At 47.2% G+C, this 12,689-nt stretch overlaps 1 protein-coding gene across 1 annotated transcript in view; it reads left to right on the top strand.

Annotated features, from left to right (window-relative positions):
- LOC128270127 (uncharacterized) overlaps nt 1-12,689 on the top strand; it is a 70,818-nt gene that overhangs the window by 36,488 nt on the left and 21,641 nt on the right. Inside the window, exon 2 of the mRNA XM_053007533.1 lies at nt 2,749-3,122. Coding sequence (XP_052863493.1) covers nt 2,749-3,122 — 374 coding nt within the window. The remainder of the gene's footprint in view (nt 1-2,748; nt 3,123-12,689) is intronic.

The following is a 12,689-nucleotide window of genomic DNA, read 5'->3' as shown; positions in this document are numbered from 1 at the left end:
CCACCGGGTCCGGGTTCCGGATGGAACGAAACTTTGCCTTCGGACCTTCCCGACGGTCGGGAAGTGATGGCCTAAATTTTAATACTAATCCACCGGCCGGCCAAAAACACGCCCGCCCGTTTCGACGCCCTTCGCCTTTGTTGGGTTGATTGATTTTTAATTAGATTAATGATGCCTCCATTCGCACGGCTGTGGTGGCGCCGCAGCCGTGGCGGCACGGTTGACGGATGCCGGCGGACGGTGGTGAGGAGATTATTTTCGATCAAGTGATTTCAATCACTAGATTTGTCGGCCGGTCCGGTTGGCTGTGAAAAGCGGCGCGATCTGATGAATTTTCCGAACACTTCCTGTACCGGTGGTGAGAAGTGAGAAAAATGCTTTGAATTTGCTAATGAGCGGCTGTCAGTCGTTCGCGCTGAGCGGGCCCAATCGGCCGGCAACAGATCACCGGATGGAGCGGCAGCAACAATGAGTGTTGTGCAGTGCGATCGCAACTATGGAACACTAATTAGCTTAAATTGAAATGCGCCGAGAGGTTTTACGGTGCAAACCGGGCGAGCAAATGATAATTCTAATTATGAATTGTTAATCAGTGGAAACGCTTTCGCACTTTGTGCTTCGTGTGGCCGTACGAAAGCCCTTCCGGGGCGCAATAGATTGATGTGAGTGATTGGTTAGTTTGTGCGTGTGTGTGAAAAAGGCCAGGTTTTACCCCAGGCCGGCGTTCAATTAAACTCGCTCCTTGTGACGACCTCAAGAGAAGGTTGGCAGAATTTGGTTGAAACATTATTTGGGAAAATTAATTTGCATCTCTTCGTGCGAAGTGCTTGGCGATCGTTATCAACAACAACAAAAAAGTTACGGTATAAAATGGCGCTAAAATCAAATTGCATCCAGATGGGAGCCACATTTGGCAAATTTTAATAAAAGCAATCAATTTTGTGTAAAAAAGTGTTTTCGATCATATAAATAATAGGAACTAATATCTTTTCCAGTTGGAGTGTTAGTGCACACAGCTTTATTCGACGAAATTTCGTACTAGGATTCTTGGAGAGCTAGGATTCTTGTTTCCTTTATTACGCATGTTGTCCGGTGCTTATTATCAGCATAGGACAAAACCTATTAAGGCCTTTTCATAAGCAAATGGACTCACCGAAAATTAAACCTTAAAAGTGATAGTTTTTCAACATTTTGGTCTACTTTCAGTTTGTTCCACCAGTTTGCAATTGTATTATCGGTGATCTGGAATGAAACAAAAAGAAAAACAAAAAACAAACATTGAAGTCCACTTAATTCTGCAATTTCAGCGCTTGCAGTGGCATTTTCGTACATCATTTATTTACAACTCGATCACTGTACACGAAATTATTCAAAATGCATGAAATCAATCGAAACCCACTGCCGATAACGGTGGTCCTTGATTAAGCTATCATTTCCACGCCACAAACCATGGGACACTGTTGGCAGTAACCCATTTCGCCAACGGGACGCCGCACCGAGCGGTAAAGTGCATTTTAATTAACGGATGCATCGGAATAAATTGACACGGGACCGGATCTCGTGTAACGCTACGGTGCGACACAGTGCGCTGGGTGCGCAGCGATTTACAAGCGGCCACTGCTCAACCCTTAACGGGGAATCGAATTACAGCCATTCGAATGCACCAAGTGGGCCGCTAGTTGGCCCGGACCATCGATCAAACATTCTGCCGAGCGCCCACCGGAATGCGTTTCGTTTTGCTAAATTAATTTTGCCAAAAATGTTACAATCCCGTCGCCCACTTTACATCACGGCCGGCAGACACAGCCCGGGTGGGGGGTGGTAAGCGATTGCGTTTCACTTCCCCTCCACGCAATGCAAAGTGCATTTGGCTGTAGGCCAAACACGGCTGAAAGGAACCGGCACCGGGACCATAAATCAGCAAATTACGCGTTTGTTAGAAACTGCCCGGGACACCAGGCAGTGTGTGTGTAACAGTTTTTGGTAGCAACCTCAATTTCTTGCCTGTCCTGAGAAAAAAGAAAAAAGAATGCAACCAAACAATGGGAATCCCTCTCTCGGGAGAAGTGCACTTTGCGTCCGAATCGCTCCGAAAATCGTTCGCAAATCGCAAATTTATTGGCCCGATTCGGCGTCAACCAAAGAAGAAAGTCCAAGAAGACGCAAAGTCCATGACGAGATCGAACAAGGTTCTTTTCTTTGGTCCCTAGTATGCCGAAAGCTTACAAATAACACAACTACCACGAATGGATGCACTTGGCATCGAAATGGAGTGAGCTTGTCTTACCCTCCAGATTAGCGGCTGCGAGCGGCGGTTCAACATCAAAATACATTTTAATTAGAAGAAAGGTGCCTTTCGATCTAGTTACCGATGGTTGGAAAAGGCTGCTGGTTGCCATTTCTATGCAGCATCGACCGAACTAGTAGTCATAGCGTTTTGACGTACTTCACATTGAACGAACGCTCGAACCGAACTTGAAAGGTATAACTTAAATAAGTCCACACCTTTTAAACGTTTTGCAAAACGATCTTGCACTAAATCTTTATATAAACTTTATGCGAAACTTGGGCCAGCTCACACGAATAACGTTTGCTCAAGATTGCGCATTTTAACTACACGAAGGTTACCTAGATCTACGAGTAATCCAACAAGAAATAAGGGATGAAATATAGGATTTGCATTAAAACATTAAACCACAAATCCACATTCCATTAACGATTTTCTTTCTACTCGTCCGATCTATCCAGTGAACGGAGCACAACGAGAGACGGTACCAAAACAGCAGCAAACCACATCAACGAAAGACAGCAGCAACGCAAGTCAACCGAATTTGCTAACTAGCAGCAGCAGCAGTAGCAGCAGTAGTGGCAGTAGCACTAGTAGCAGTGCCGCCGGCAGCAGCGGTACCAGCACCACTAGCAGCAGCAGCAGCAGCAGCAGCAACCCCACAACTGGCACCAGCAATGGCCGGCAATTGGTCCACGCGGAAACGACCGCCCTTCCGACGGAGCAGACCCGGGTCGGACCGTACTTCGATGTGGCCGCTTCGAAGAACGTCACGGCGCTGCTGGGCAAAACCGCGTATCTGAACTGTCGGGTCAAAAATTTGGGCAACAAAACGGTGAGTGAGCGAGTGAAACTGGGGCCGCTGGGGGCGGTTGGTTGGCAGCGCATGGTTTCCCTGAAACGTTTTCCGTTTGCCGACCAAGTTCCGAATAAGTAAAAAGCGATCCAAAAGATTTTGCAAGCCAACCGCGAGCAATGTTGCGTTCGTTCAGCACATCCTCTTCAATAGGGCCGTCGTCGTTGGCGCGCTTCGGAAATTATGAATGTCAGGGTTCAGCAGCGTGCGATGATGATTACACTCACAGCATCATGGCCGTTTCCGCTTATTGCTCCACGGTGGAACTATGGAACGGGACCAACACAATGTAGTCGCCATCTTATGGTTTGCAGGAAGGAGTTGCGAAAACTGAGCCAAACGTCACAAACTGGCAAACCGGAAATTCCGTTCGTGCTTCCGTAATTCACATTGATGTTTCCGACAACATCAAGGATCAAGCAGCGCCATCATTATTTGATGTTTGCAGAATTCTGAAGAAAATACACAGTTTTCTGTACTCGAATGTATTTAAATGAAGCTGTGGTTTCAATTGAATTGGATTCTGGAATCGCTTGAGACCAAGTTGGATCATCTCCAGCTTTGCGATTAACATTCAAAAACATTAAGAAAGAATGTCGCAAACAGTGAAGCATTTCATAATGCGACAAACTTTTTCTTTCTTTAATATGGCAATGTACAGACAGTTCATCGGAAAAAAGTACACCGGCAGATGAGTTCACAGTAGCAGTTCGTTAAAAGGTAGCTCCTAGCTGTATTCAACAAAACGGCCGAAAGGAATGCACTTATAGTGTTCTCTGTTTTGCCAAACCATCCAACAATGGAACCGTATACGCGCCTGATTTCAGTTCGATTTTCAACCCCTGATTGAAGTAGAGAAGCCACTTTTTACGGAACCTCCTTTCAGCAAGGAACGGTCGAAAGGCAAGTGATTCGTACTATCATTTGTTTTCCTTTTTTGCTCATAAACCCGCCAGTCGTGAGTAAGGAAAAAAAAACCCCATACGCCTGTTGGCTTCGCCCCGGAAGCGATATTTAAGCCGCAGTGACCCCATCCATCATGCAAAGGGGATGGAAAAGTGGCCATAGATAATGCATCCGCTACCATCAGCGGCTACTGCGTGAGGCGGTGGCGGCTCCTGATATGAATCAATACTTCGCTCAATGCATGTGTCCTGCGGTGAAGTCCTAGCGCGGCGGAGACTGGCGTTAGCTGGCTTAGGTTTGCGAGGGACCAGGAATCAAGTAAAAAATGCTATGCAGCGAACAACCTAAACCCGATAACCACAGGCGAAGGATGGCGGCCTGGTTGGCATGCATTTAGCGCACTGCTCTGCACACGAGACCACGAGGCCAGTAACGGCTGGGTTCGCGCGTTCAGCCGACGATCGAACAAACATGAAACCGGCAAACACACAGTGAAGCTCGTTTTCGGAATTCGAACAATTCATTGCAGGTCTGGACTCCATCGTCCAGCAGGCCGGATGTGGGTCGTAAAAAATGAGCCCACCAAACGGCTACACATCCGCCTATGTTCATTTCCAATGCCTATCGCCCGGCCTATCGTGTTCTCCGATGGTGACCGATGTTGCAGCATGCAGAATTGGCTGCTTTTCACGCGCGGCCCAAAAGTTAGGCCGCTGAAATAAAAGCAGTAGATCAGACATACGCGACACATCCTGCTCAGCGCCCGATCGTCCCCAGTCGGCACCGGAACGGCTCGGGTGCGCTTTTGCGCGGACAGCGGAAATGGAAAATGCTGCAGTTAGCCGTCCGGTGCTAGGGAAAAATCTCCTGCCATCGCGAGCTGCGATACATCGCGAACGCCCAATTTTTCTATCCGTACCGTACAACCGCCGCGCACGGTTGCAATCGATGAGCTGCATCGAATGCAATTGTGCCGGTGGATTCTGCAACCGACAAACCCCTCCTCGAAAAACAGGCGGGTTTCTCGTGATGCCTCAAAATTGACAGGCCGAAAAAATCAATCAACAGCTGCTACATTAGTCCCGCATTTAGCGCCGTGTCCTGTCAATGGCATACCGAACGGGTTTGCGCTCCTTTTTCTCGCTTGTTCGGTGACCCAAAATTTGAATCATTTTACGTTTGTGCAGGCGAAGAATAACGCGCAGAGCCTTTTGTGTCCACCAGAGCCACTCGTCATTCGGAACAAAGAATGCAATCCTTTCACGGTTTTTTACCACTGTTATTCTAATCCGAAACTAACGTTGGCCTACTTTCAGTGCTAAATGTTGAATGTTGAATCGTGCTGAAGTGCTGAATCGTATTCAGGACTTTAATTGAAAGACACGCCATCGGTTCCATTTATTTATAGAAACTGTCAATTAAAAAAAACAACAGTTTGGATGTTTAATCCTTTTTTTCTGACGCCGCTGATACTTGTCAAGTACCTATTTCATATTGATTCGGAAGAACTCCTATTATGTTTGGTCCTATGAGTGTTAACGTAAAGAAATGATTTTTGCTTCCTGTTTTTTATGAAAGTTACCTTAAACTAATCAAAGCGTAGCTGATGGTATTCAAGTTCAAGAGCCAACTACCAACATAATCTGAACATCGCTCGCTTTTGAACCTTTCTAACCATTTCGCGCGCACCAACATCGCTTTTGAACCTTTCCACTTCGCTTGTACTAATGAAATGTTCCGTCGTGTTGGTCGTTTTGGTGCTTCAAAAATCTTGAAAATGTATTGAAGTTTTGTACTTTTTCAAAGAAAATGTAACCCAATAATACTTCGTTCAACAATCGTTTTGTTCACAGTTTCGGTTCAGCCTCGTGGATCATGCCACGGATATTGAAATAAGACACCGGATCTTGAGATTGCCTACCATACCGGTAATTGCACAGCTAAGACGACCTTCATTGGTTGATCATTGAAGCTCGCCAAAGTTGCGAAATCCTTTCGGTATTCGAAGTTTGGATAAACTAAAGAAGCCTCTCTCGGGGCCATTAGCTGCACGAAACTATTCCCGCGTCTGTGCCTGGCAACGAAGAACATATCATAACTCAAAACCCCAGACCCCTGGTAGACCAGTTCGTATCCCGCAAGCTTTGGTTGCCTGTCTCGATTCCGTTGTTTGACTTCGGCCGAAACTCCCGGTATCCCGTTTCAAGTGGAATCGCTTCCTGTTGAGTACAAAATTTAGGCAAATCTCATCTCCGACCGACGCCTGCACCGGTTCGTGCATGTATTGTGCACCCGGTCCGGGACATCGTACCGGGATTCCAGTTACAGGGGCCCGCTTCCGCTGCGTATTGTTATCCAATATCCTTTACGGTGCCGCTCGGGCATCCTATCAAGCTTTCCGGTAATTAACGACACCCTGTGCCGCTGTGTTGGACGACTGTTTGCTCAGCTGTTGCAGTGCCCGGAAGTGGCCTCCTGCATATTATGCCCTGCAGCTTCCTTCTCGAAGGAGACAACACGCGTAGCGCCTTCACTGTCAGCTTCCCGAACTTTGGCCGGGGGCAAAACTTTTCAACCGCTATTTTTACCATCCAGCCCAGCTGGATGCTCCTACGTCAGCCGGTCCCTCTGCCGCCCAGCCGCACTTACTTATGCTGCGCCAAAAAGGGAAGTGAACTATGAATTGGACACCATCATCATTGTTGGAACTTTGTCTTGCCGGGCCGGTTGTGAGCTCGAGCCGTGTCCGCCCGGTCCCCCGGAGCTGGATTCAATGTTATTTTTGCTGCCACCGTTTTTCTCGGTATCAACTTGTCCTTGTGGGAGGCGTTCGGGGTACTCCATTTTTTTCTTCCGTTCCACTTTCTGTCCACTGGGAGTAAGTTAAAGATCTTCTGCCGCATTCAGCTGCCGTTCCGTTCCCTAATGGGACTGCTGGCGTCTGCTGGCGTCTCCAAGTGTGGGATAATTAGGGGCATCTTCGAAAGGACCCGGCCCGAACGCCTTTTTTGGTCCGTTTTTTCCGCATAACTGCTCCTATAAATAGTAGTTACAGTTCGACTTGGCCGACAGTATGCTCGCAATGTTTTCGCTACTTCCACGACATGATTATTCGCAACGATGCAGCCGAAAGTTAGGATCCAGTTGTTGGCGGGAAATAGTTTGTGATGTTTGTTCGCTCAGCCAGTCGAAAGAAGATTACACTATTAAAAGACTCAACACTGGTTTAGCCAGGCCAAATACTTTATTATTACTGAAAAAAACGCTACGGTCTGTCAACATTTGATTCGAGTATTTATAATCATCGAGTACTCATTGTTAATGTTGATTTAGTTTACGAAGCTAACATACAAAATCTACTCGAAAGTGATGCTCTCTGCTGGGATCAAAAAATAATAATAAAGCTCTCACTGTGAGGGTTAGAAATTAACCATTCATGTAGCAGAACGGCCCGTGAACAGGACCTCCCGCAGCCCAAAGGGTGGCAACCGGTAGATCTTTTTCCGTAATAGCTTTTCTAAAAGCAGGGCCATATTTCCTATGAATTCATAGACCAACAACAGCTGAAATCCTGTCCATTGTGTTACCGCTTTTTATTGCACGTGACAGTATTGAGCCTGAAGTTGACCCCCCGGTAAAAGGGTACGGTCGGTAGAGCCCATGTTACCTGATAATAACGTTTGTGCAAGGCAAACATCACCCTAGTGATCCTTTCAGCAAATTACTACAAATAAAATATAATTTCCCCAAAAAGCATCCGACCGGCAAGCGCATGGACACGGTGCGCATTCAAACGGAAGGTAGCATTCGAGGTAAAAAAAGAAAATACGCGAGCGAGGGACGCAAAAGTTCACCGCTGTGCCAGACAGCTACTCCATTTGGCTAGAAACGTCACAAATGTGACATCGTTGGCCCCACCCCGCTCGGTGGCGCCGGTCCACGAGTCACGAGCTGTGTCACGGGGTCCCTTCGCAACTAACTGTTACGTTGTTGCCCGAAAGTTGTGACATTTTATATCGGTTCGCTATGACGACCAATTCGTTGCGCTTGACGAACGCTCGTCGAACTCGTCGGCCACTGATAGAGAAGGGTTTCGATAAAAGCATAAATCTAAGTGAGTTACTTTGTACCCCGAAAAAAGAACTACCACCCAACCTGACCCCCGATAGCGTTAAAAAGGCCAGCAAATCATCCTTTCGTCACGGACAATGGCGAAAAGCGAAAAAAAACCTTTCGTTTTCGTCGTCGTCAGCGCAGTGCTGGTACCCAGCCCAAAAGTGGCCACCGTTCGACAATGGCAGGAAGTCTTGGGTTTTCTGGGAACGAGACAGCCGAAGAAAAGACCATCCCGGGGCGGCGGAGCTGGCGGCAGGGCGGGGTACCGGGACATAAAACAAACAGGATGACTTGTGAAGTCTGCAGGACGCTGCCAGTACGTGAACTTTTTTCTCTCGTTCCCAGTTTTTGACAGGAGAGTTTTTCGTTTATGATCATTATTATTATTTTTTCTGCTGCTCTTTATCCAGTTTCGGGGCCATGAATAAAACATTACCGGTAGTAGAGTTTGTTGTTTTTCTTTTTTTTATACTTCGCTTCAAGAGCCTCTCCATCCGAGGAGGACGGCCCCAGCCCCAGCGGATCTTTTTAGCCATGAGCAGACATGAGCCAATAATGCACACGACCGAAGGTACATACATCGCCGTTTCGGGTGGAAAGAGTAGAACAAGCACCCCTCACTCAGGACCGAACGCCCCGGAAGAGGCGCTGGAGGAAAACTGTCCAAACCAAAATTTATGAAAAGTTCATGCATCATAAAGCGCACTGTGTTTTTGTGGTCTCCGCCCGGCAGAGTGTTGAGGAGCAAAAATTGCGCCTTCACGCCTTCCTATTCGAAGGGTCGCTTTGCTGGTCTATACGGTAGCTTACCTTTTATTTTATACTTACCCGTCAATTTCTACGAGGCGCAAGAAAATAAATTAAAAAGTTCATCGGCTTTGCTTAATTGAGCAACTCTGGCGCCGTGCTATAATTACCGGACGGTATTGACAGCCATTACTATAATTAGCAGCTTTGTACACCTAACTGAGGATGGGGCAAGTTTTGAGAACTTTACCTCTGAACGAGCCACGTGTCAGCCCGAAACCCGAAAATGGCTTCTAATTACGGCGCTGACTGTTTGAAATCGACCGAAAGGTGGCAATTGAGTTAGTTCGCAAATACCTCTTTCCGGCTCGATCAACGTTGACATCAATAAGTAAGTCCATAGCAACGAAGTTGCGAAAATAATGTGAGCATAGTTATCTGTCTCTCCCTCTCTTTCTTCTTCCATTTCACGTCAAGTAACAGAAATCCCCGCTTAGTTCCCGCGTTTGTCAAGTTAAGGGCATCCGGGGGACAACATGAAAAATTGGGCGGGCAAACACCCGGCTGCAGAGGGTGGTCAATCAATTTGCTTGATTAGTTATTTTCTCGCAGTCCGCTTCAGCTGTTCAATCAACTCATCAACGTTTGCCTTCTTGTGCCCGTGGACCGGGAAACCGGTTCCCCGAAGCAACCGCTGCCCGCAAGTTTCGTCGCCGAAAAGAAAAACTCCGTGCGGAAAAGCATTTTCCAAAAATTGATATTTGCTCAACCATCTCTCGGGGTCGTTCGATTCGGCGATGCGACGGTCGCGTTGTTCTCGGCTTGCGGTGTGTTGCAAGACCGCCGTGGTGCACCATCCCAACTGCGGGAACGGATTTAGTTCTTTTGGAAGAGGGGTTTCCAAAAAGAAAAAGCAAACGGAAACAAACATTCGCCGATCGGGCCGGGATCGGGTGGATTCGATTGGACCGGAGGGAGGATCCAATAAAGGCTCCTGGAGCGGCCCGAATTTCATTAGCTAAATACTCTCCACCGAACTGCTAACGAACATAAATTGTTCCGCCTTAAATGCTCTTGCTGCTTCCTGTGGGCACAAGGTGTCTAATGTTCACTAACTAAAATCTACTTTCATCGTCGACGCCTTCGTTATGGAGCGAGCGCGCAAGTGCGTCACCGCGAGCTGGCCATTATGAGTCTGGCGACCGAGTGGCGGCCCACGGATCGTAATAAATTTGTGACTGACCGTCGTCGTGATGGTCCGCTGGTGGACGGTACACCTTCAGCGAACGACTTACGACCGGACCGTGTATCGAGAAAGGGCCGCGTGTGCGCGGTGCAAATTTAATTACGCATCTTACTTGCGCTCTCAATGTGGCCGCCGCTCAGCACGAAAGGAGCAACTTTTTTAATAGAAAAACTCAAACTGATTCCCATTAATATTAAGCGAGACAGACGATTACTTCATTGATTTTTATCGGAGTTCGGCCACGAGTCGCACTCGGCCCGGACTTGATGTATTTTCCTCCCATCGCGCTGTCTCTCTCTCTCTCTATCGTGTCACTTCACTACATCATCATCGACGTCATTTTGGAGTCGTTTGTCCTCTTCGCGTCGACTCGTTGGGACGGGCCTCGTTAAGTGCGCTATTCATCCCTCGCCGGCGGTAGATACACATGGTCCTCTTTCCTCGAAATTGCTCCTCCAAAATCAGCACACTCGAGCGAAGCGAAAGCAGGACGACAGCCGACCAGCACCAGAACTTAGTCTTGGCACCACTCGATGTTTGACAACAAAATTAAACCCCCAAAAACATGTGTTCATCGTGGGTTTTCCCGAGAACCCGGGAACGACGGTCGCACCGATAAGGACTTGAGTTAGTTTTTTCTCCCTCAACACTCGCCCAACGCGCACCACACGGCCGCTTCGGACGAAGACGAAGTTCTAGGCCACTCGAACCGCACAGATAGAAAAACCGCACCCTCGTGGCAGGTTTGCTGGGAAAAGACAATCAATATATTCGATTATGTTGTCTCATGCATAATTCAGCCCGAACGAGCGTCAACGACCGAGCGGGCAGGATCGGACCGGAACCAGGCGGTCTGGTGTAACCAGGAAAACCCGGGACCGGTTGTGTTGCACTTTACAACATCGATACGTGCAGTTGAAGGAGGAGCAAATTTGCAAAATATGCGCAAAGTATGGGTAGTGGCTAATGATGATCGCTCAGCCGCTGGCAGCGTGTTCATAAACCATTATGATCCTTTGTCATGCAGCGATTTTTCTGTCGTTCTTTCTTTTGCGTCTTTTGCAGCCGTTTTGGGCGATGTTGTCACTGAGAATGGTACGCTTCGTGGTGGGTAGTTGCCGTTTAACACAAGGGCCAATAGCCGCGCTAAGTGGATCATGCAGATGGCTAGCAGAAAGTTTCACGTAAGCTGTTCGTTAAATTCTTCGCTTGAAAACTTTGGAGTTGATCTGTTCCTTGTTGCATACAACAAAACATATCCCTCCGCGGCAGAAACATTTGACATTTCGTGACTATCAGTAATAGGCAATAATTCGATATATTTGAAATCCCCGATAGAAAGAGATCAGTACAATATAACAATGTCGTTCGCCATTATCGAGAATGCTTACACCATTCGAGAAGTCAATTGGGACAGCTTTACTATATATACAATCACCGAGTTATCATACAATCGATGTGTATTTTCTTTAATTCATTTTTTGCACTTTTTTTTGTTTCACATTGCATAGTGGTACTGTGAAGCTGCCATTTGTTTAAACATGAATCGGCCTTGAATTCTGGTAAAAAAAATTAAGAAAAAGGTCAACGATCAAATGATTAGATTATAATGAAATAAAAAAATAACAATCTTTCCAATTAACGACTTCCTACCGTGTATCTCACTATACGTAGTGGTTCGGCTTCATTTACACTTTTAATGACACGCTGCACACACAACTTGAACAACTTTGCCAAGCTCAACTCGCCCAACCGGCTTGCGGCTCGCTGCATTAAACATTATGCACTGATGTGACACAACGATGGCGCACGAACTATCCCACCCGACAGACAGCATACGGATCTCATTAAGTGCGCTTTATTACAGTTCATGAATGTGTAAATATGACCGAGCACCGCGCGGTCAACGATATCGTGCCACTGTTAATGATCTGTCCATTTTGTGCTAGGTGCGATTGAGAAGAATTAATTCATCCATTACAACACCTTGCACCGGATGGGGGCTGTATTGCATTTATTTCGTATCTACCTTTCGACCCTCCAAAGCGCGAACAAATGACATACCAATTTGGCGAAGGGCTCCGGATAGGTTTAATTTGGAAAAGTCACCCGCCTTCCCGTCAGCCCGGTTTGCGCCACTTTTGACCGGGAGGTCGGGTCGGAACATCGCCGAACAAATACTTAAATTCACTTTTCGAAACCGGATGTTAATAGATGACCCCGGACCACCATGACCCTTCCTGTCTGGCCGCCCGTCCGCCCGGATTCGAGTGCGGTGGGGGGGGTGTCATGCAAATACCGCCGAACCAACCCAAAGTCCGCGCTGTAAAGCGTCCAATCGTGCGTCGCAAAACGGGACGCTCACTCCGTGACGGTATTTTAGGTTCGCCGATTTTTTTTTGTTCGGTCGCATTTATGTTCTGTTTTACTTTGCATAACATCATCCTTTGGTGCGGTGTCCAAAAACAGTCATGTATAATTTATTCCCGCTGCATGCAGGCAATAAATATATTTTATTTCTCCTTTTTTGC

The sequence above is a fragment of the Anopheles cruzii genome, chromosome 3 (genome assembly GCF_943734635.1).
Source record: "Anopheles cruzii chromosome 3, idAnoCruzAS_RS32_06, whole genome shotgun sequence".
Classification (NCBI taxonomy): Eukaryota; Metazoa; Arthropoda; class Insecta; order Diptera; family Culicidae; genus Anopheles; species Anopheles cruzii.
Note: the sequence above shows the minus strand (reverse complement) of the source record. Positions and strands in the feature narration are given on the sequence as shown.